Source organism: Herpailurus yagouaroundi, unplaced genomic scaffold (assembly GCF_014898765.1).
Source record: "Herpailurus yagouaroundi ecotype Mexico unplaced genomic scaffold, PumYag 159, whole genome shotgun sequence".
NCBI lineage: Eukaryota > Metazoa > Chordata > Mammalia > Carnivora > Felidae > Herpailurus > Herpailurus yagouaroundi.
The window spans coordinates 27,769,164-27,793,620 of NW_024412400.1; the positions used below are offsets into that span (position 1 = coordinate 27,769,164).

General features: G+C 38.3%; 1 protein-coding gene and 1 long non-coding RNA gene across 3 annotated transcripts in view; one reads left to right on the top strand and one right to left on the bottom strand.

Moving 5' to 3' along the window:
* The window catches only part of LOC121033672 (uncharacterized), a 77,410-nt gene extending 75,692 nt beyond the window's left edge, over window positions 1-1,718 (top strand). Inside the window, exon 3 of the long non-coding RNA XR_005792055.1 lies at window positions 1,646-1,718. This is a non-coding gene — a long non-coding RNA (uncharacterized LOC121033672). The remainder of the gene's footprint in view (window positions 1-1,645) is intronic.
* MRPL3 (mitochondrial ribosomal protein L3) overlaps window positions 1-24,457 on the bottom strand; it is a 52,595-nt gene that overhangs the window by 16,177 nt on the left and 11,961 nt on the right. For both annotated transcript variants that reach the window (XM_040480189.1, XM_040480190.1), the window contains exons 5-7: window positions 17,829-17,928; window positions 15,690-15,750; window positions 1,920-2,028 (exon numbers count right to left, since the gene is read on the bottom strand). In XM_040480189.1, the coding sequence (XP_040336123.1) occupies window positions 1,920-2,028; window positions 15,690-15,750; window positions 17,829-17,928 (270 nt within the window). The remainder of the gene's footprint in view (window positions 1-1,919; window positions 2,029-15,689; window positions 15,751-17,828; window positions 17,929-24,457) is intronic.

A 24,457-nucleotide genomic window follows, 5' to 3' on the forward strand; every position in this document is an offset into this window, starting at 1 on the left:
CCCCCCCCCCCCGATTAAGTTTACATTCTCATTAAAAGTACACCCTCTCTGGATTATAAAGGTATTTACCAGCTAATCCTGAATGGCAGTATTTACAAACACAGAACAGTGTACTTCATGACAAATAACTAAGCTGAGTGATAAAAATAGGTTCTTCTACATGTCATTTATTTATTTCATGACAATTAACTAACGAGTCATGTTCTTCCACATGCCATTTTAATTGTGTGTGTGTGAGAGAGCGAGAGAGAGAGAGAGAGAAAACAAGCCTAATTTTTAAAAGAGCTAGGGGTGCCTTAGTGGCTTAGTGGGTTAATTTTTAAAAGAGCTAGGGGTGCGTTAGTGGCTTAGTGGGTTAAGCATCTGACTGTTGACATCAACTCAAGTCATGATCTCACAGTGTGAGACTGAGCACCACGTAGGGCTCTGAGTTGCGCATGGACCCTGCTTGGGATTCTGTCTCTCCCTCTCTCTCTGCTCCTCCCCTGCTCAAGCTCTAAGTAAATAAATAAATAAATATTTTAAAAAATAAAAGAGCTTTGTTGAAGTAGAATGCACATACCACACATTTTACTCTTTTTAAAGTATACAATTTAAATTAAAAAACATTTTTTAAAAATTTACCCATTTATTTGAGAGAGCACGTGTATGTGAGAGGCAGAGGGGCAGAGAGAGAGAATCCTAGGCAGGCTCCGTGGCGTCCCAACACGGGGCTCGATCCTATGAACTGAACCATAAGATCCTGATCTGAGCTGAAATCAAGAGTCGGAGGCTTAACCAACTGAGCCATCCAGGCTCCCCTAAAGTATACAATTCAAAGATTTGAGTATACACAGAGAGTCGTGTATTACCACAAACGATCTTAGAACATTTTCATTCAATCTCAAACAGATATTCCAAACCCATTAGTGGTCACTCCCTCCAACTCCCCCCAGCCCTGTGCAACCACTAATCTACTCTCCTTTCCAGAGATTTGCCTACAATGGACATTTCACGCAAATGGAATCATACAATATGTAGTCTGTGACTGGTTTCTTTCCCTTAGCCATGTTTTCAACGTTCATCCATGTTGCGGCATGTATCAGTACTTCATTCCACTTTATTGCTAAGTAACATTGTATGAATACACTACATTTAACTACCTATTCATCAACTGATGAACATTTGGGTTATTTCTCTTTTTTGGCTATTATGAATACTGCTATGAATATTCAGCAGACAGAGAGCTAAGGAACAAATAAATACACACATATGAACATATCTATTTCTCTTATATACATATACAGTAAATGTATATTGATATCTACAATCTGAATTCAACCCTATAGGGTTTGTTCTAATTTCCCTCCTTTTCATACCTGAGTATCTTTTTCTAATAGTGAGAAATTTGCTCCCATTGTCAATATATTCACTTATCATATTCAATCCTATAATTTACAGGAAATTATTTCAGAACACAAAATCCCTTCTCCATTTTCTATGTTCTTATTGTTTGTTTCTCCATTTTTCCTCTACTACTTCTCCCTTGCATGATACCATTCTTGACAATCTTCCCCAACAGTCTCTGTTAAGGCAAAGATGACTCTGGGAAGGAACCAGTGGGGCAGATTGGAAGGGCATTCTAATATCGGATTTCTTGCCGCAGACTTCAGAGGGCAGGATGGGAGACAGAGATGGAAATGAGAAAGCAGGAAGGAAAAGTACTGAGAAGACTGGCTGCAAGTATGTGGGTTATTATGAAATGATTCACGTCTGGCTCTGGCAAGTGAGACCAGGACTCATAAAAATGTGACAAGTACTATGACCCACCTGGAGTCAGATTAAAATTATGTGACTTGATCCCAAGAACAGACTAGAGCACTGTATGTGCAGAAGCTGAATATTTAGCATTAAAAAGAGGTCACTCAAGTTATACTTACACCAGTTGAAACAGCCCCAGGTCTCCTGTGGGTTTTTGTTTGACCATGAGTAGCAGGCTGGCCTTTAAATCCCCATCTTTTCATGACGCCTTGAAAACCTTTACCAATACTGAACAAGGTAGACATTAGAATTTATATAATAAACAGAGCATAAAATATTCCCAACTGCGCATTTTCTTAATAGTACCTTAGAATTTTAACAACGCTGCTTATCTAAATAACTGGGAAAAGCTATGCAAGGAAAACTGCAAATGAACAGTTCTTTACCTATGTCCTGGTCTGCACCCCTTCCTGGAGCCTCATTCCATATAAAATGATTAATTAAAAATTATGAGACAAGCTAAGCAGAGGAAGTTCTATCTGAACAGGGAGTTTTATTATCCTGTAAAACAAGGGTAAAGCTCTAGAAATTCCAAAGTACTCATAAGCTATGTAGCAGGCAACCATTAAGATCCCCACCACCTGGTACTCATGCCCTTGTGTAATCACCTCCCCTGGAGTCTGGGTGCGCCTAGGAACTCAGGTCTAAGGAATAAACTGTGGCAAAACAATAAAAGGTCACTTCTGACATTAGGTTACAAAGAGACTGTGGCTTCCTACTTGGCACACTCTTCCTGCTGGGCTCTGGAGGAAGTCAACTGCCATTTCCTATAGAGTGTCATGTGGTAAAGATGTCTCCAGCCAACAGCTATGGTCCTAAGCCTTGCCAAGGCCAGGTCAGTGAGCTTGGAAGGCAGTGTTCAGGTTGAACCGAGATGACTACAGCCTTGACTGCCTGGTTGCAGCCCTGTTAGAGACCCTGAGCCACAGGCACTCAGCTAAGTTGTACTGGGATTCCTGGTCCCAGAAACTGTGAGGTAATACATGTTTGTTGTTTTAAGCTGTTACGTTTTGGGGTAATGTGTTAGGTGGCAATAGGTAATAGAACACTAAATAAAACTATAACAGTGCCCTAATGCTGGACAAAGTTTACTTTTATAAGTTATCTGATGGATCTTGCTCTCAAGGTTTGAATAGGAAGCTCACAGAGAAATAGAATCAGAGACTAGCAATTTCTTAAAAATCTAGTATTTCAATTTTTAAATAAAACCATTCTGTTTTCAAATTCTGCTCAGTAGAGAAACATTCTGTGATGCAAGTAGAAAGTGGGTAATACTAAGGTTCAGCATTATTAAAGTTGTCTTTGTCAAATATATCAGCACAAAGATACAATGAAAGGGCTAGAATGCATTGCAAGGCTGTACCAAATGTATCTGTATACTCTTAAGATAATACCTTTTTTGCCTTTCACTAGATAATATGTCAACATATTTTTAATGCTGTATTCCTTAATGTTAACAAAGCTAAATATTATTAGTGCATAGTTCAGGTCACTTACAAAATGGACCAAATGCACAAGATCATAAAAACCATGTTCTTTCCACAAGGACTTTGTTAAGTATTTGTCAATGATCAGAGAGTAATGGATTGAAGTAAGCCCATACAAGTAAAAGTTTGTCTTAAGTCAGTAATTCAACATAAAAACAATATGAACTATGTATGTGTAGAACCTAACAGCTGAATATTATCAAATCACAGGTCAAAAGTTACTTATATAGGAATAATTTAAATGTAGCTCACACCATTTTCTTCACATTAATCAACTGAATGCATCACTGATGATGTGCACATAATTCTGCCTTGCCTCAAAAACTCAAGATAATGTTTATTCCTAGTCAAAGAGCTAAAATAGTATATATATTAACTTAACATATATTAAATGAGAAATCCACTATAACTTTTGCAAGGAGATTATCATCTAAGAACAGAAACTGTGATAATCAAATGTTTTACTGAAATTTTGCTTCTGAAACTTATATATTTCTAGTTAATGCTGCATTTTAGAACATTTGAAAAATAAAATGCTTGGCAATTTAAAAATAAAGAAGAGGGGCGCCTGGGTGGCACAGTCGGTTAAGCATCCGACTTCAGCCAGGTCACGATCTCGCGGTCCGTGAGTTCGAGCCCCGCGTCGGGCTCTGGGCTGATGGCTCAGAGCCTGGAGCCTGTTTCCGATTCTGTGTCTCCCTCTCTCTCTGCCCCTCCCCCGTTCATGCTCTGTCTCTCTCTGTCCCAAAAATAAATAAACGTTGAAAAAAAAAATTAAAAAAAAAAATAAAAATAAAGAAGAAATACCTACAAAGTCATCTGACCCTCCGGATAGTATCTGGCAAATAACACTTTAAAGAGAAAAAGAGAGGGGACTAGCAACACTAATCTAAACTGAACATGTTTTAAAAATGCCACATTCTAACACTGCCCATTCTTGGTAGAAAGTTTACTAGTATCTTCTGAGTTCTCAAACTGATTCATCGCTTACTTAAAGAGTGCTAGTGTGTGCACCAATAAAACAAATGCCAGGTAGATTACAGAAGATAATTTAGGTCGTTTTAAGAGTACATGCTTATAAGACGAAAGCAGCATCCTGAAAGTGCTAATTATCTGTTGACTAATTACAGACTGTTTTTCAATCTAGTTCTAGAATGCATCATGTTGTTATGCTGTGAACAATGGGAACCTCTTCAGTAAATAACCTTTAAACAACAGGATAAACGCAAATGACATGACAAATTATTGGCCCAATTCAGATGATGGAGAAGAGACTGCACCTGTTGATCCATGGGCGGTACAGGTATCTATTCTACTGCTTCTCTCAGTTGTCACCCAAAAGGAGAACGAAAACAAAACAAAAGCCAAGAAGAGAACTGAACTATATACTTAGCATACCCAGTCACATTTCAAATATAAGGTTTTCACAGGTCACATAAAAGAAAACCTTTATTTTACTAAAAAGGATACACAGCACATAACACATATGCTTTACCTCCCTACCCCTTTTCTGCTGTAGGTTTTAGTTAGCAGGAAAAAAATCAAATAAAGGAAAATTCAAGTCAGAAAGAACACAATGTGAGATGTTCCAAATTTCGTGAGATTTATCAGAAAATTAGGAAAAACATAAAAATTTATTTAAAGCATTTATACTTGATAAACCAAAAATTCATCACAAAGCTCAGAGATCCTATTAAATTTAGGAGAATACTGCCCTTGTTTCTCAGTCCATTTCCCCTTAGTATACTTTAAATTCATGAAGGGCAGGGGATTGTGTTTTATTCAACCCCTGTACCCAACCTAGAAAAGTCAGTTATTTTGTTACTGACTATAGCTGTGTCTGAGGAAGAAGGCTAATTCTTTTCCTGTATTTTGTCCTATAGTTTCCAAACGTTGTGTATAACGGGCATGCCTTAAGATGATGGTGTTAAAAAAGGGGGAGGAGGGGCTTAAAGGTATGACAATCATAGCATCTCACAGAAGAAAATGCATAGTTTAATGTTTCCCCACTGCATTTTATAAATCTCTAGAGATCACTGTTATGTGAATTTCATTCCCTTGGTGTATTATGTCAAAAGCATAAATGTCTATCAGTAGACACACAGATTTTAATACAAATCCATCATGTATTTCCCCACACTGCAGGAAACTGCCGTTGACTGCATGATTCTAGATATATTTGTATAGGTGATAAAACAAAATGCCCACAGGTGAGGAATGCTCTCAACTCCATTCATTCTGAGTCCTTGGAGAACTTCCTCCCAAATTCTCATCACCAAGTTTTTCCCTCGACATGGGCTTCTTCTATCTTTCTTTCCTTGGTATTGCTTTTTCTCCTTCTTGGGAAGCAAATGGTTCCCCCTTCATTCCCAAATCCAAAGACTTTTATAAAAATCAATTTTTATTATGGAAATTTCAAAACTTAGTCAAAAGCAGAGAGACAAGTACAATGAATAACCTATGTATCCCATCACCCAGGGCCAAATATTATCAACTCAAGGCTTATTCTGTTTTATCTATTCCTCTCCTCTGTTAATGAATTATTTTGAAACAAATTCCAGGTATCATATCATTTCATCCATAAACATTTTAATATGGATCTCTTTTAAAGATCCTTTTCAAGAACAAAACCACAATACCATTATCACAATCTAAAAAAATCAGTGATTCTTAATATCAAATAACTAGTCAGTATTCAAATTTCTATGGCCTTTTTAAAAACAGAGTTGTCCTCTATCCTTCCTGCTTACCACCCTTCCCCTCACTACTCTCAGTCATCATTTCCTCCCTATTTTTCTGCTTCTCTAACACTCTTTGAGAAGTTTCTTACCTCTTGCTGCTACATGAAACGATGGTCTTAAGAGTCCTGCTGCTGACCCTCATTTCAATATGGTTTAAATCAGGGTTGGCAAACTACAGCCTATAGTGGCCACTTTTGTAAATAAAATTTTACTGGAACATAGCCATGTACATTTATTTACTTATTGCCTACGGCTGCTATGGAGCTATAATTTGCAACAGAGAACATAATGCTTGTAAACCTCAAAAATTTTAAATCTGGCCCTTTGAGAAAAAGTCTGCTGACTCTTGAACCTATTACTAACAAGCCAGGGTTTCACAAACCTTGCCCTCTGGCAAGAATTCTGCTACTATCTCATTCCACCCATGTACTGTCCATAACTAATCAGAAGTATCACAGCCATTCAATCATAATGTTTCAGAAACAGAAACTGAACATCTCTCTTTCTTCAAGCTATGCTCCTTTAGAGACACTAGAGTGACATTCCTAAGACAACAGTCTTTTCACACAAGCTTTCCCCTGCTTTAAAAAGCAAAACAGCAACAACAACAGAAACAAGCAAACTAAACCATAACCTTAGGTGGCTGTCAGTCAGTAACTTCTTTAGCTTGGGGTATACGACACCTTTTATAACTAGGTCCACTCTACCTTTCAAACACTGCCCATCCTAGTCATAGGAGATTATTCTGTGAATCCCTAAGTATGCCACTCTCTTTCCTGTTTTTGCTCATTCTGCTCCCTCAGCCTCAAATACCCTTCTCACTGCATTGTCTTTCTACTTTTACCATGAAAAAGAACTGAAAGTGTTTGTCGTCATGTGTTACATCAGCTACAAAGTACTTGATTTTTTTTTAATTAAAAATAATCAAAATCCATACTGTAAGTAGAGGTTTTTGTATCAGAACCATTTCTAAATTGAGTTTTACTTTTTCTCTTTACCTGATTTATGCTGTAAAAAGTTTAAGTGACTTGTACATAATCTCTCAGAAAAAAAATAACTGAGTACTAAATGGAAGAGAGGACTCTTGACTTGTCTCAAGATACCCCAAGACCAGACTATATTTTTATGGAGGTGAGGGTGGGAAAGTAAAGAAATCGACTGATTGAAAACCAGCCTCTCTATGGTTAAACATTCCTATGAATACAGGGAAATGGAGACTCACATCAGGTCCTCACCAAAATCATGACTGGGCTGCTTCTTTATGAAATCGAGCAACTGAGAATAGATTAGAGTAAGATGGTATCTTTACTTGTGAAAAAGTAATGTGAAATATAAAGGCATAATGTCCAAATTAACAATCAAAAGAATCTCTTGTAGGATATAATTTGATATTACTTTCCTATGTTTTTGATTCAAACCACGCAAAAAGATTTTCTTTTCTCTTTCCTTTTTTTTTAATGAGAGAGAGAGACAAAGAGACTGAGAAAGAGAGAGCCCGAGTTTGTGTGACAGGGACAGAGGGAGAGAGAAAGATACAGAATCTTCACCCAGTGTGGTACCAGAATTGGGGCTCCATCTCACAACTGGGAGATCATAACCTGAGCCTAAATCAAGAGTCGGATGCTTAACCGATTGAGCCACCCAGGAGCCCTCCCTCCTCCCGACAAAAGCTTTTAATTAAAACTATTTTTTACTAGTAAACAAAAAAGGAAAATTTTTAAGAAAATAAGTTATATGCACGTAAAAGGCCCTATTAGCTAATTCATGATCTCTATCAGGATTAGCCTTTAATTTATGATAAACTAATAAGGCACAAATGTTTCAATCTTTCATTATAGCTTCTCATTTCAACAAACTCATGCTACTTTCATCTCTGCACATTCCAAGGATAAGGCATCTCTCCGAGGACCCCCATAAACTTTAGGAATCAATTTGTACCTGATTCAGTGTTGTCTAAACCTATTCAATCAGTGATATACAGCTCCTGAGCCCACAAGGCACAGTGGAATTTTTCAGTTGCTTTATGTTCTATCACATTTAGTTAAAAGCTGGCACCGAACAGCTGTATAGCGGTTACCGTCTAGGATGAGTTTGTGACAGCATGACCTGAAATGTAGAATGTACTGTTTCTGTCTAAAAACCATATACCTCCCATCAATATCTGGGAACATTTTTATCAACAAGTGACTGCTAGGAGTGCACGGCGTATAGTTTCCTGACTTCAAATCCAGCTTATTCAACAGTACAAAGAACCAAATACGCAGTGACTCCTTTGAATCCTCTTATAAAAGGGAGCACTTCCTGGCTGTCCTAAATAAACTCAGAAAACCGTATTTGCTGTCCTAAGTTCACTGTGTGCTTCTGAAACACACACACACCCACCACCACCACCACCACCACCACCACCACCACCAAAACCCAAAAAACAAAAAACCCTCAAATAACTGAATCATTTCATAATATCCTGAAAGGACATAATAGTTTTCTGCAGGTCTTTAGCCATATCACTTTCTTCAATAGATCAGAAGACCATATTGCTGTTTTGTTGAATCTACTGTTAAGTCTTCCTCTTCATTAATATAGATAAGAGTGAGTTATGCCAAACCATATAGTCTCATGCCCTTACGGTAAAGAGCATGAAATCTACACTCAGACAAGTTAAGCCACCTGCCCAAGGACAAATCCCTGGTAAATGGAAGCATCTGGCCATGCTTTCAACTGAGGTCATACTGCCTCTTGGGAACCAGATTAGAGCAAAAACACAAAAATATCTAGTATGCTGGAGGGTCACAAAGCTTTAAAGGCATCCTCATTACTCTGTAAATTCTAGATGTAGCAGGTAGTATGTAATCTTAAAACGACATAGAGTGCTTTGTAAAGCTCCAACTTTGCTATGCAAGTCAATCTTAAGATGGCAATAACTAGATGTATCAGAAAATACCACCACACCAGAATTCCTAATGACTTAATGTTTTTTATTCATTTTAAAAGATATTTCCTACTGAAAAAAACTTTTTTCCCCTAAAATCTGAAAACAAATAAAAAAGCAGTAATATCAACAATAGTGATGGCAGCCAATACTCCTGAGCATTTAATACGTGGCAGGCCTTGAGCTAATAGTTTTCTGTGCATTCTCATTCAATCTTTACAACACGGCTATGAGGCAGTGCTAGAATTATTCTCATGTTGAAGATGAGGCAACGGAGAGGTTGAGAAAGCTGCCCAGGTCACATGGCTAAAGGGAAGCAAAGCCCGTGCTTTTGGCCATTCCCTATTCTGCCTCTCATTAGGCCTTACTTTTGCTGATTATGAGTAAAAAATGCTATTTCGTATAGTTAAAAGTGAGGCGATAATAGATGACTACTACACAAATTTTTAAAGCAACAAAACAACAAAATATAACCCCAAAACACTACCCACCAAACTCTCCTTTATCTTGAAACACACATTCACTCTGCTTTAAGAGGGATTAGTTTTTATAGAGGTTATTTTCTTCTATAGTTTAAGCACTCATTTTGAAACTGTTTCATTACTATGCTTAAAAATGTACTGCTTTGAATAATAGTAAAGTAACTTACTAAAAATGAATTAAAATTAAAAATGTACAGGGCTAAACAGCAATTGTATCCTGAAGGCAGCACATGCCTTGTTTTCTCCTCCTAGAGTTCAGAGCAAGCATCCGCTAGAAAGGAGAATAACGGGCTAGTGGGGAAGGTTTCTGCCAGGATACAGGCACCCTTCTGACAGTATGCAGGACTGGGCATAGAGCCCAAAGAGTCTTTGCTCTTTTAAGAATCCACCTGGCATTTTAATCACCTTAAGACTTTGAAGGGCAACCATATTTCTGTATATAATGTGGTATTTTAATGAAAGAACCCAAATTAACCAAATCTCAGTAATGTGCAAAGGTGCTGGACCAGTCACCTAATCTCCCCCACTCCTTTCATTTCTTTTTTTTTTTTAATTTTTTTTTTTCAATGTTTATTTATTTTTGGGACAGAGAGAGACAGAGCATGAACGGGCGAGGGGCAGAGAGAGAGGGAGACACAGAATCGGAAACAGGCTCCAGGATCTGAGCCATCAGCCCAGAACCTGACACGGGGCTCGAACTCACGGACCGCGAGATCGTGACCTGGCTGAAGTCGGACGCTTAACCGACTGCGCCACCCAGGCGCCCCCACTCCTTTCATTTCTAATACCAAGGATAAAATTATCAAGGTAAATGCCTATTTTTCTATTTCAAGGCCAAAGGGCAGTAAGAATTGAAAGAGCACTGATGAGTTTAAGGGATTAAGATTATGCCCGAAAATATACGGGTTATTGTAATTGGCCCAGACTTGTAAACGGGATTGCTAGATTATCCTTTGTACAGAAAGAAAAAAAATCTTTTAAATAGCTGAATGAACTGTTTTCTAACTTCATTCTGGGTTTCAGAATTTAAATAAATAAGTGAACAAATAAGTTCCAGACAAGCAGAAAAAAACTTACTGCAGGTTTGTCACTGTCACGATTTAAAGCTTAATAAGGTGCACCTGGGTGGCTCAGTCGGTTAAGCGTCCAACTTCGGCTCAGGTCATGATCTCACGGTTTGTGGGTTCAAGCCCCGTGTCGGGCTCTGTGCTGACAGCTCGGAGCCTGGAGCCTGCTTTGGATTCTGTGTCTCCCCTCTCTCTGCCCCTCCCCTGCTCACGGTCTGACTCTCTCTCACTCAAAAATAAACATTAAAATTAATAATAAAGCTTAATAAAACACTTGGCAGTAAAGGGCACCACGCCCACGTCACAGAGGTATCAGCACCGTCGGTGTCCTTCCAGTCCTTTCAGACAAGACCTAACCGCCTTTCCCTACAATGTAGAGTGCATTTTTACGGTTTTATTTTTGTTTATTCTTTCATTCTTGTCTAATTTCTTTCCTTTAAAAAAAAACCCTATAAAATATGACAAGCACCATTAGGATTCACCAGAAAACAATGGGCTAAGCATCCTATGTTGAGGACAGAATCAACAGTCCCTCTCATCTCACCTACTGTTTATTCATAGCCATTTCCTTCTCAAAGCTGAGAGTGAAAGAAAGGGAGAACATCTATTAGAAGTTACACTGGAATGTAATCGCCATTATAGAACAGGGATATAAACTTTAAAAGATGCTAGGGCAGGGCGTGAGGAACACATCACTGTACATGCTAGTCTTAAATTTTTATTTAGAATGAATTACATAAAACTGTCATATTTCAAAGACAGGGCTTTTAACAGCATAGCTGTAAACAGGATAATGAAACTGAAAAATTATTCTGCTAGAATGGTTTTAAAAAAATTTTTTTAATGTTTATTTATTTGTGAGAGAGAGAGAGCCAGACAGGCAGAGTGTGAGCAGGGGAGGAGCAGAGAGAGAGGGAGACACAGAATCTGAAGCAGGCTCCAGGCTCTGAGCTGTCAGCACAGAGCCCCACGCTGGGCTTGAACTCACGAACCGTGAAATCATGATCTGAGCCAAAGTCACACACTTAACTGACTGAGCCACCCAGGCGCCCCTGCTAGAATGGTTTTATATATTAGATGTAAAAACCTTTCCTATTAATTTAAATTAAATTTAGATTCTCAAGCCCTCTGGATGAAAAATGATTTCTGGTATAAAAGTAAAAATTAAAATGAACTCTGGAAAGTATGTATTTACCTCATATTCCAAAGTGACACTAGTAAATACTTATTTATACAGAGAATCATACCCAAATTTGGCACAGATAAATACAATGTATCTTTCAATGCAAGCAGATTTTCCAATGCAATTATTAACTGAGAAACATTTAAAAATTTAAGAAAGTCTTCAAGAAGAAGTTACTACTGTTGGTCACTGGTCACTTAAAAAAAATGCAGACGATTTCATCCTTGAAGTAGTTTCCATTAACATTGTATTCTCTTATTTTAGGTAGTATATTGTTTTAAATTTTCTTATCTATCTATCTATCTATCTATCTATCAACAGTGTGAGCAGGTAGAGGGGTGGGAGGGAGCAGGGGGTGGAGGGAGAGGGAGGGAGGGAGAGAGAGAGAGAGAGGGAGAGAAAAGAGAGAGAGAGAGAATCTTAAAGCCGACTCCATGCTCAGCAGAGAGCCCAATGTGGGGCTCAATCCCATTACCCTGGGATCATGACCTGAGCATATATCAGGTGCTCAACCAACTGAGCCCTCTTTTCAAATTTAATTTAATTTTAATTTTTTTGTAAAGTAGGCTTCATGCCCCACAGGGAGCCCAATGAGGGGCCTGAACTCACAACCCTGAGATAAATGCCTGAGCTGATATCAAGAATTGGATGCCCAAGCCACCTAGGCGCCCCAAATTTTCTTAGTTATTCCTAAACTATGTTTAGTCAAGCAATTAAAATTGAAGGTATAAAGTAAAAAAAATTGAAATAATCAAAATGTAAGTACAGATTTAACACTTAAATATAAATATTACAATGTGAGAAAAATGAAGATTTTCAATGAGATCAATTTCAGATTTTTCTTTTCTAATGGAAAGAAGATGATGAAGACCATTAATTACTAAAGAGACCAATTTTCAGTTCTATGTTAACTAACATGTGAGTTATAAATAGGCCTACTTTTATTGACCCTGTTACTCAAAACTGGATCGATTAAATTTGCTTGCTGTAAAACAGATGTTTATGTGTTATAATTTGAATACAGACTTAGGAAAAGGAAAGGATTAGGATTCCAAGCTGGGTGAAGGAGTAGGAAGGGAATGTGGTTCCACTGGTGAGCCCTTGACTGTTCTCTAGTCCAGTGTTTCTTAAAGTGTGGTCCCTGGACTAGTAGCATCTACTTCAGTAGGTGCTTGTTAGAAATGCAAATTCTCAGGTACTACCCCAGACCTACCAAAAAAGAATGTGTGTGTGGGGGGGGGGTGGCCTGGAGGGTGGGGTGTCCTGCAATCTGTGTTTAACAAGCCCTCCTGCAGATTCTGAAACCTACTCAAGTGTGACAACCACTGCCCCTGCCTGTAAATCCATATCCTTCATCGTGTGACCTGTGTCACTGTACGATTTTTTCTAACAGGATTAATAATCAAGAAAAGGGGGTCCAGACATATCAAAACATTTAAAACAGGGGCTGGAAATGGAGGACAAAGAAGCAAATCTCTGGCCGTAAGCAAGACATAGTAAGGGACCGAGAGTACTTGTAATCTATTCCCAAAAGATGATGGTTCCATTTATAGTCAACAAGGAGAAGAACATTCTCATTGGCCGTAAAGAACTTCAACTCCGTAAACTGAGAAGCATCAGGAAAAGGAGACCAGGATTTAAAAAGGAAAAAGAAAAGCGAGCAGATGCGTGTGTGTGTCCTCCATTATCTGTCAAGGGCAAAAGGGAGAGGCAGCAGCCACCAGGACTGCATGCAGCTGAGGATCCAATGCTGCCCCTGGAAGGAATTCAAAACGGCTCCTCGTGAGAAGGACAGAGTCCCACTAATTTACAAACACTCAGAAGCATCTTGAGGCCATAATAACATGCTAGCTACAAGAGTCACTGGAAATATTCAGCAAAAAGCGAAAGTCTTATTTCATCACATCTGAAGTAATACGACGTAAAGACACGCCCACGAGACTAAAGTGCACACTTGTGTGGGGTAACTCTTGCCAGTTACCTGGTGAAAAGTCAAACAGAATCCTGGACTGCAGCACACACAACAGTGAGATCTTCTCAAATGAAGGTCCTCCCTTCTCCAGAGTTGAACAGCAACTACTTTAAATCCCAGGGCTAGTTGTTCCCCCAGCTCTTATCAGCCATCTAGTCTTGAGACTGGCACAAGGATTTACAGTTTTCTAGGTACATGATATTAAAACAGCTTCCTTTTCATTTTATACTCGTAATAAAAAGGATGAAGTTTTAAAACTAACTTTTAAGAAGTCAATGAAACCTGACAGCAGCATATGAAATGAAAGCATTTGCTGAACACAGCCATCTGAAAAGCTGGCTTTAGTCCAATCTAGTCACAAATCCCAGCACAAGGCACCTGCTAACAAAGGCCTCTGACTTTGTAGGACTTCTCAGAATAGCTCATATATTCGGTAAACTAGGTAACAGAATTTATGCACTATCAGCTGTGTGTATATTAACAAAATTACTGAGGTACTTTATTATATGTAATAATCAACTCAGAAATTAAAAAGGAAAATCATCTGATTCACGACACACACATCTCCCTAGGTAACGAAAGTTTTACAGCTCCAATATTCTGAGTTCTTGACAAGGAAAGACAGAACAAAGAAAGTTACCAAGTAATTTTAGAGGCCTCGGTAAGTAGGAATGAGTCTGCAACAATCAGGATGCAGGAAAAAAAGGGGGAGAAGTCCATAATCTCTCTAAAAAGAGGACCCACTGTATTGTCCATCTATCCGGACTCCATTTCTAAATAGCTAATCAAAGGTAAGAGCTGTTTGCTATGGCTCTTACCTGAGTGGAAATAAAGTGCATCTGACTGCATTAAGGAAACTGATGCTGGCACTCATCTGGTTTCCTTGCTTAAAAGCTCTTTGGCTCAGTCACTGTGATTGTCAGACTGTTCCAGAGCACCTGTGGACCACCGTTAATTTTCAAACGGTTCCCAGACCCATTTTTCAAATGACAAAAAAGGCACACAAAAGAAGTAAAATTATCATCTGTGGTGACAGAACAAGAAACAAGAAGAGCCAAGAGCTGATATCTGGAGTTTAGTTTAGCCTAGGTCAGGTGGACTCTACTAACATATACTGAACAATTTCTACACAAACATAGACGGGGGATCAGTTACTTCATTCCATAGTGAAGTAACCTCAACCAAATTTTGAACTGCTGCTTCTCTAAGAGCTAAATGTTTCCTGGAGATCATCCTGCCAGTACCGAACTTATCTTAAGTCATCTGACAGTAAGATATGAAAAAACTAAAGTACCAGAAATACCATTGCCCAGTCTGAAAATGACTCAAAGTCAGCATTTTTCTGTTAGTGTGACAAATAAGTGTTGATTTCTGCCAAATTAAACCCTTGTTTAAGGATAAAAAAATATTCTGTTTTTATGGAAGAAGTCTCACTTGTCCAGCACTGAGAGATAACCCCATACTGCTAGAGGTCTAAGGTGTAATACTACTTCTTCCAGCTTTTGATAGCCTTTTATTTTAACACAGTTAACAAAATGTTTTATAGTTACCCTAGGGGAACCTTAAGCAAAACAACCATCACAAACCATATAAAATGTTTGTAATGTTTCTAACGTAACCATCTCCTAGAGTTGGAAAGAACCACCAATTACTAGATGACACAATCTCAAAAGAACTGCATAGCACTGTTCATTTATATTTCACCATCAAACAGCAGGTAGCCTTTGGTCTTAAAAATAGAAGCGGGCCCAACCCACAAAGAACCTGAGTAATGTGACCTTTCTTTTCAGTCTCATTTCCAGAAGCATGTGTCTCAGTTTAAAACCTGTAAGTTGATGTGAACTCTTTACATACAACTAATTCAGTGCAATTTAAAATCTAGTACAATCAGTAACATTATAGAATTACGAATGAGAATAATGGTTACTTAATCTTTACTCATTGACTTGAAAGACTATACTTTCACTTGCTCTGTTATTTTTTAATAGGAGAAGAACAAAAGGAAAAGAACCTGTTAAGCAGACCTACGTTTTGGCTGTGACATCCACATACTGTCCAGGGCGAAAGTGAGCAGCATAAAGAGGAGTGCCTTTATGAAAAGAAAACAAACAATATATGAAATGTCGGCCCAGAACAACGTCACTGAACATAAACTACATCTAGAAAGCCTATCAGGTTTCCAAAAAAGTAGAAGATTCTCTTCTGCAATTATAATTATTAGAAACATCAATAATTAAAATTGTTCATCAAACATGTTTTAATTGACTGTCCATGGGCTGAAGAACAATGTGTCCCAGGATGTCGGGCCAACAGATCACGGCTGGCGGATGGGCTTGTGCCTTCACAGAGGCCAACGTGGTACTGGTTGAAATGGGTAATTCACATGACAGACACTGTGTTCTTGCTGGTAAATACATGGGTTTGATGATTTTTTGTTGCTTTGGTAAATAACAATATACTGACTTAAGATATTTTTCCTATTTCATATAACGAAAATAAAAATAAAAGAATGACTCAAAAAAATGTTCTGGCTGGATCAAATCTTTTTTTAGAGATTTGAGATAAGTTATCCAAAAGTAGGAACTTAAGTGTTTGAACCCAGCTCCATTGTACACTGGATGTGTGATATCCATATATAGCCCATACATATCTATTTTTGGTAGAATGGTCACTGTATCAATAAAATATAGTTATTCTAGCATGCCTGGATCATTTAGAATACTGAAAAATTGCTATTATTGATACCCCTAGTTTTATATACTAACATTTCCAAATCTGGTTGTATGTAAATGGAGTCTTACTTAAAATACACCAGAAAAATGTGTTATTTAAAGGACTTTTGTAAGTGAAAGTCCTTCACAACATTTTGTTTGCATCAATTTAAAGTTAACACTATGAGAACTATTTAATTTGACAATCTGCAAATACTGCACATTTACCATATGTACAGTTAGAAATACAGAAGTATAAGACATGGTTCCTGACCTCAAGAATTTATTATATAGGTGAAGAATCAACATTAACATCATCAAATAAGAGACATTTTTCTTAAAAACAAAACAAAAAAAAGCCATAATCAATGTAATAGGGAATATAATTGAATGCTATTTTTGGCTCATTTAAAACAGGGAGTAAGATTCTATGGGATTTCAGAGGGGTAGTATCCTTTAATGAAGGACGTAACCTAGATTTGTATGGGCAGAGAAAAACGTTGAACTAAGAAAAAATAGGAGAGATTAAAACTGACTAAATTTCTAGGAGGTTGAATGACTTGAACTGTTGATACATGACCACTTTTCACCACAAAAACAATTTTAAATGGTTTGAGCTACAACAGAAGTTAATATGGACTTAATTTTTACATTTGTTCCCTTAATTCCATTCACTTTAGCTTTAAACTATAGAACTTGCACTTCAAAAAACACTTTTAATTCTAGCTTATATCAAGGCTGATCCTCTGTCATTCCAATTAGTAAGACGTATTGAAACTGTATTTTACTTCATGAAATTCAGTTCAGATATTAAAGTATTAAATCTCAAGACACCCTCTGACTAATTGTTAGAATTCAAGTTCAAGACATGAAGGAGCTTTTCTGAAGTTCAAAGATGTCAAAATGTTGTTAACTACATAAACCGACATAAACACATTGCCAAACTGTACTTTTTGACATTTGGTAAAGTAAAATACTTTGGAATTTTTAAGTAAGGATCGAGGTGCTATGGTCAGTCACTCTACTGTTTCATATTTTCTCAAATTCTTCTATCTCAACGGGGGTCTAGCTGTTCCTCACTTACTAAAATGCCACCCTACACCGAGTGAACTTCACATTTTAAAAGTTTGTGTATTTAAAAAAATAAAAAATAAAAATAAATAAAAGTTAGTGTATTTATTTGGAGTGACTCTTCCAAATGTAAAACTCTGTACAAGTTAAAAACAAAAGCGCTCCTCCCTCTTTAATGGAAAACAAAGAGTTCTCTACAGTTCTTTCTAGTCAAAAAAGAAAATGGCTTGTTTGTCCCCAGTGATTAAATTAGATGCCATTTTGTATTTAAAAATAAATGTTTGGGGCTTTGTATTGTGGATTCAACTTTACCGAAAGGGCTAACATTAAACAAACCACGTATCTGGGTATTTTTGCCTCCCTCCTCTCCCCAACCTCAGATTACCTGGTTTAATCACAGCATTATCTGTTACACGAAAGATTTTAACTTTCTGTTTTGGCGGCAATCCAAGTTCTTGGTAAAATTCCAATAGAGATGGAGATTTCTGGAGGAAAAGCAGTACACATAAGTAACTCATTAATACTAAAGGTGGAGTTCAATACACAGAGATCTAAACCAAGTTATCAACAAATCATTAAGAGCACACTGTTCCCCTAATGAACAAAGAGCACCACATTCCTCTTATTTGGGGAGGTGGGATTTTTATCTATAATCCATTACACCAAGGATCCACCATGTGCATGGTGGAGCTCATATACACTAAATGGTGAAAGACTTTTCTTCTGTAGGAAAAGAAAGAGTTGTGATCATATGTGAATTCTGACTGGAGACTGTAAGTATCAAGAAACCTAATCCTAAGGCACCTGGGTGGCTCGGTGGGTTAAGTGTTCGACTCTTGATTTTGGCTCCGGTCATGATCTCACAGTCCATGGGATTGAGCCCTACGTCAGGCACTGTGCTGACAGCATGAAGCCTGCCTGGGATTCTCTCTCTCCCCCTCTCTCTGCCCCTCCTTGTGTGTGCATGCGTACTCTCTCAAAATTAATTAATTAAAAAAAAACAAAACCTTTAAAACACAAAAAACAAAGAACCCAAAACTTTCTCTTGACCACACAGCCTCCTTTAGCTAATCTTTCCATTCCCCCTTACAATCTCCTTGAAAGACTTTTGCTGAATCTACGTTCTATCTTCCCATTCTCTCAAACCCACTTTAATTAGATACTTGCAGCCCCTGATACTCAATGCAAAGTGCTTGTCAAGGTCACCAACCATCTCCATGTGGTCAAACACACCAGTCAATACTCATCTTATTGGCTCTATCAGCAATGCTTGGCACAGGTGACCACTTTCTCCTTGAGGCTGTCACTCTCTGTTCTTTCACACACTAAAAACCCCACATCTCTAACTTCAATTGCAAATTCTATTCTGAACTGCAAATTCATTCATCCAAATGCCAACTCACTATCTCACTTCGATGTCATACAGCAACTCAAATCTGACATGTCTAAAATTGAACTCAACTTCCCCCCAGAAGCCTGCTTTCCTCTGATCTTCCAAATCTCAACAAAGGGCAACTCCATACTTCTGTTGTTTGGACCCAAAATCTTGTGATTACCTTTGACTCTTTTCTTTCTCACGTCCCACGTCCCACTGATCAGCAGTTCCTGTAGACTCTAAAAATACAGTCCACGTGTGCCTGGGTGGCTGAGTCGGTTAAGGGTCTGACTCCTGACCTCAGCTCAGGTCATGATCTCACAGGTCCTGGGATTAAGCCCTATGACAGTGTCCTCACCGTCACAGTGTGGAGACTGCTTGGGATTCTCTCTCTCTCCCTCTGCCCCTCCCCTGCTCACGCTCTCTCTCTAACAAAAGAGAAAAAAATACAGCCCACATCAACTACTCCTCACCCGCACCCCAATCCACCATCTTTTTCCTGGATTATTTCCATAGCCTCCTAGTCGGTCTCCAAACTTCCACACTCCTGGCTCCACGCTCTGTTCTCTAGTCACAGGCTGGCATGACCCTTTTAAAACTCAAGCTAACTCATGTCTCCACCTCATGGTTTCCATCTCATGCAGAATCAATCCTAAATCCTTAACACGGTTTACAAGGTTCTGTACATTCTGTCCTCATCTACTACTCTCCTCCTGGCCACCCTGCTTCAGGTACAATGCATTCCTCCTAACCAGTCCAAGAACACATTAAACAATGGCCTCAGGTACTTTGCACATACTGTCCCCCCTGCCTGAAATGCTTTCCTGCCAGATTTTTTCCAGGCCTTGCTCCCTCAATTTATTCAGGCCTCTATCCAAATATTAACTTACCTTTCCTGATTATTCTGTCTAAAATAGCACCACTTTCTGTCACTCGCAATCCTCTCAACCTACTTTATTAGTCTTAGAAGCGCTTCTATAGCCATTTTTTATTGTTTATCTTCTATGCTGCAGCCTCCCTGTGTCACCCCCAAGCCCACCAAAATGTAAGCTTTGAGAACAGAAACTTTAGTTGCTGCTACATCCCCAGCTCCTGGTAGGTCCTGCTACCTGTTTTTCCCTTTACCCTTGCCCTTTTTTCTGCTACTGTAAATATCCTTGAATAAAAAATATCTTTGAATGGAAAATTTCATGGATACCTCATTTCCTTAAAATGATGTCCTGGGTCTTTTTTTTAATTCTTAAGACTCTCGATATAGATTGCTGGAAGACTTACCAAAAGAGTTGTACCACTTTACATTTTCTGGTGTGAAGAGTACCTCTTTCATGCGACTATAACCAACATAGGCGTATCTATCTTCCTGATGCTCTCTCCCCTTCAACTTCCTCTCTCATCACAAAAGAAACACCTGCAGCCCAACAAGCCATAGTACTCTATGTATGCTTACCTATGTCTGCTTACGCCAGTCCCTTGGCCTGTAATTCTTCTCCACCTCTGTACCTCCAAAGCATGTTAAAAAATCTGTTAAATATATGTCTAGTCCCAGCTCCAGTGATATTTCCTGTCTAGATTCCTGCCTGGGCCGCCTTGCCAGAGCAGACTACTTCCTTGTCTGTTATCTCTAGACCTTGCATACATCTCAATTATTATTCATGTTACCTTACATTTACCAGTGAATGTTTGCCTGTCTGCTGGAGCACATGGGTGGTGAGCCGTTTTATTTACCTGTATCTGTAACTTTAGAGCTAAGCACAGTGGCAAGTCAGACACTGCAGAAGTGAGCTAAATGAATGGTGAAGACACAAGAGATGGAGGACAGACATCCGTCTAGACGTGAAGTCCTGGTTTGTCTCTCCAAGTCACCCCACCTTTCCACGCTTGCTGCTGCATCAGTTCTTGGCATACAATATTACTGTGTTTACAATGCTATCTTCAAGTCTAGTTATTTAAAAAACTGCAGGCCTAAAATAAACATTACAGCTTATTCTGAGGATGAGCAAATCTTCAGGAAACTATATTATGAAACCAAACCAAGAGTAATTTTGTAATTAAAAAAGCAAGCACAGCAGCAACTGAAAAACCCTAGCCAACTCAAGAGGATGCTGATGATGTACGGATAATCAAGCATCACTGCACACCCAATCCAATGAAGTATCTGCACAGCCAGACTTAATTGTAGAATATGTGAATATGCAGCAAACTGCAGTTCCTTGATTTCAGTTTAAAATGTGGACTGTTAGGGCCACCCTGTAACACTGAGAAGGTTGCCTTTGATAGACATGAAATTGGGTGGCACTGGCCCATAAGTATAGAATGTTAATTTTTGGGTCAGCCCACAAACCCTGGAGCCCTCTAGTGGAACCATGCAACAGATGCTGAGAAGCCCTGCCTTAGATGCCTACAAAAGATTGTTCTGTACTTCAGTGTTCCCTCAAGAAGCTATCCTTTCCTCCTTTCCTCCAAAAGAATGATGACATAAGTTCATCCCAGTCATTCTCTATAGCTTCACCTCCCACATGCTCAAATCCAACAGTCATATTCAACAACACACTTATCAAGTCCCCTACTTTTCATCAACCATACACACTTCATTCGCAACAAAAGCAAACACATAAGTTCTCATTTAAAAATGTGGCTCTGGGGCGCCTGGGTGGCACAGTCGGTTAAGCGTCCGACTTCAGCCAGGTCACGATCTCGCAGTCCGGGAGTTCGAGCCCCGCGTCAGGCTCTGGGCTGATGGCTCAGAGCCTGGGGCCTGTTTCTGATTCTGTGTCTCCCTCTCTCTCTGCCCCTCCCCCCCTCCTGCGCTCTGTCTCTCTCTCCCACACATAAATAAATATGTGAAAAAAAAAAAATGTGGCTCCTTGGGGCGCCTGGGTGGCTCAGTCAGTTAAGCATCTGACTTCGGCTCAGGTCGTGATCTCGCGATCCGTGAGTTCGAGCCCCGGGTCAGGCTCTGTGCTGACAGCTCAGAACCTGGAGCCTGCTTCTGATTCTGTGTCTCCTTCTTTCTCTGACCCTCCCCCCGTTCATGCTCTCTCTCTGTCTCAAAAGTAAACGTTAAAAAAAAAAAAAGAATAAAAATGTGGCTCCTTGCAATTATTTTACTGATGTTCAGATTTAGATTTATTACATTTTAGAATAGATTTCAAATTTATTTGACATTCACATATTCTACCTGATGATTTAAAAAGCATTTTATTAATAGCTTCTAAGTATGCGAGGGAGCTTCTAAGAAAAATCTTTTACTTTTCAGCAACACAAAATAAAGATAAACATCTTGACCTAAGTAACTACAGACTGAAACATAAAAGATAATACATAACATACTTCTTGATTATCTTTTAATTTCAGTAAAATTGAATACTTTAATTTTTTCTTTTAAAAATCAAAATATCGTAAAACTAATTAGGTATTGTTTGTGAAAAACACCAAATGCTCAAGTTGAGCTGAAAGCAGCAGTGGTGTAACACAAGGCTTTTTTTTTTTTTTTTGACTTCCAAATAAATGATTTCAAAAGGCAATTTAAAAGACTGACAGCAACGTCACACTCGGATAATCCCATCTATGAAGCTGCATTTTTTGTCTCCCTCTTCAAAGTTCTTTGCAATTATCCTCTCACAATGAAAATGCTTCTCTGCTCCTAAGATGAATTGATTCGATCAACTTTTAAGGCCACTTAACTTCCTTATTCAAAAACACTATGTTTTTATTTACAATAAACTACAAAAACAGCAAAAGCAAAACAGTCTAATTTCTGGGAGGCCTAAAAAAGTCTTTACAGAGTTAAAAAAAAAAAAAAAACCCAAAACAGTTCTAGCCCTATTATAAATAAAACTGATTCAATCATTTTAGAATGCTTAACTAGTTGAGATTTTATATTCATCGGTGTATTTGTTTTTAAAACCTTCTATAACCAACGTACTTGCAGTTTCTCTGAGGGATACAATACGCAAAAGGAAGTCTGCTTACTTTTAGGTTTGAAAATCTTTTTCCTTTCTGAACCAAAATTCTTTACTTATAAAGAATTCTAAAACTTCATTTTCACACCTCACTCTAAAAAAAGGTCAAAGACAAAGATTTTTCTTAGTATTTAATACATGTTCTCTGGACCTAGAAAATTTATATCTTGAAGAGCATGAAAGGTCTCTGTAGCACTTCCTATACCAGAGAGTAAATAAAATCTGTGCAAGGTAAGTGGGTGGAAATCCTCCACAACACAATAGAGCATCCAAATCACCTTGCTGTGCGGTATACTCACGAAAGAGAATAAAGCTTAAAATGTGTAGACCACAGTCTCAAGTATGAAAATGTAGTACTACCATTTCTGAAATATTTTAATTATTAGTATTATGCTAATAAAATCTTATCTATAAGACACCTTCTTCATTAAGTAAAATAGAATAAAATGAGTTGCCAAATACATTTTTGGGGGGAACTTTTGTTTTTCCTTGAGAACTAAAATATTTGAGAGTTAATGTGAGACTTTTAGAACCAAAAGAGGATTAGCAGCCATCAAGTCCAATTCCCTGTTTTTATGTATAAGAAAACAGATGTTCAAGAAAGTAGAGTGAAGGGAGGAGCTAATGGTAGAAGTGAGAATTAGAACTCAGCTCTTCTGACCCCACATCCACTTGTTTTTCCACTGGCTCACAGTTCTGGGAAGTAATGTTCACAGATCTGTTGGAGCAGAGTGGTTATCCCAATTTTATGTTTGATTTACAAGTATCAAGGCAATAAAGTCATGAATTTACAAAATTGGTAATGAAAATAAAGATGATGGTGCTAGACATAACAAAAACACAGAAGTACAATCAACGAGAAAACATGTATCAAACAATTATTCACATGAAGACTAGCATACATACATTTAAAATATTCAAACATTTGAAAAAAATCTGACATCTAAAAAAAGTTTCCATAAATACCTCACTGTGCTTTTCATTACTGTGAAATTATTTTAAATCCTAAAATTATTAGCCAATAAATTGTCAAGAGTGAATAGCAGAATTTTTAGCAGAACTAAAAATATATATAAATAGGCTATACTAGTATAATATGCAAAAGTAACTAACTTCTCTAACACTTATGAGACAGGCCTAAATGGATTCTAGTCCTACCAAACTATAGGACTCTGATGATTCTATATGGTTTTAACCATATAACTGAATTCACTCATCAGTATATCCCACTATTTACGGGACAACCCCACCTGAATTTTCTATAAACGCCGCACACACTTCTTTCCTCCAAAACTTCCTCTTTCCTTGTTGCTATTTCAGGTTACAGCATTAGCAATGAACCAGGTGCTCGCTTAGGAACCACTCTCTGCCTGCATCCCCTCACCATATACTCACCCAGTCTTCTTTAAATCCCTGTCTCCTCCAAGCCCAATGCAACTGCCTTGGCTCAAAGCCTTTTATCCACTCTTCCCAGAGCTTAAAACAACTTCCTAAATGTCCTCCTTGCATCCAGATTCTTCTTATCTAGTTAACCAGGATAACGACTTGACCACATTACTGCCACAGTTAAAGAATTAAGAAAGCTCTTGGGGTGCCTGGGTGGCTCAGTTGGTTGAGCATACAACTTCGGCTCAGGTCATGATCTTGCAGTTGACGAGTTCGAGCCCTGCATGGGGC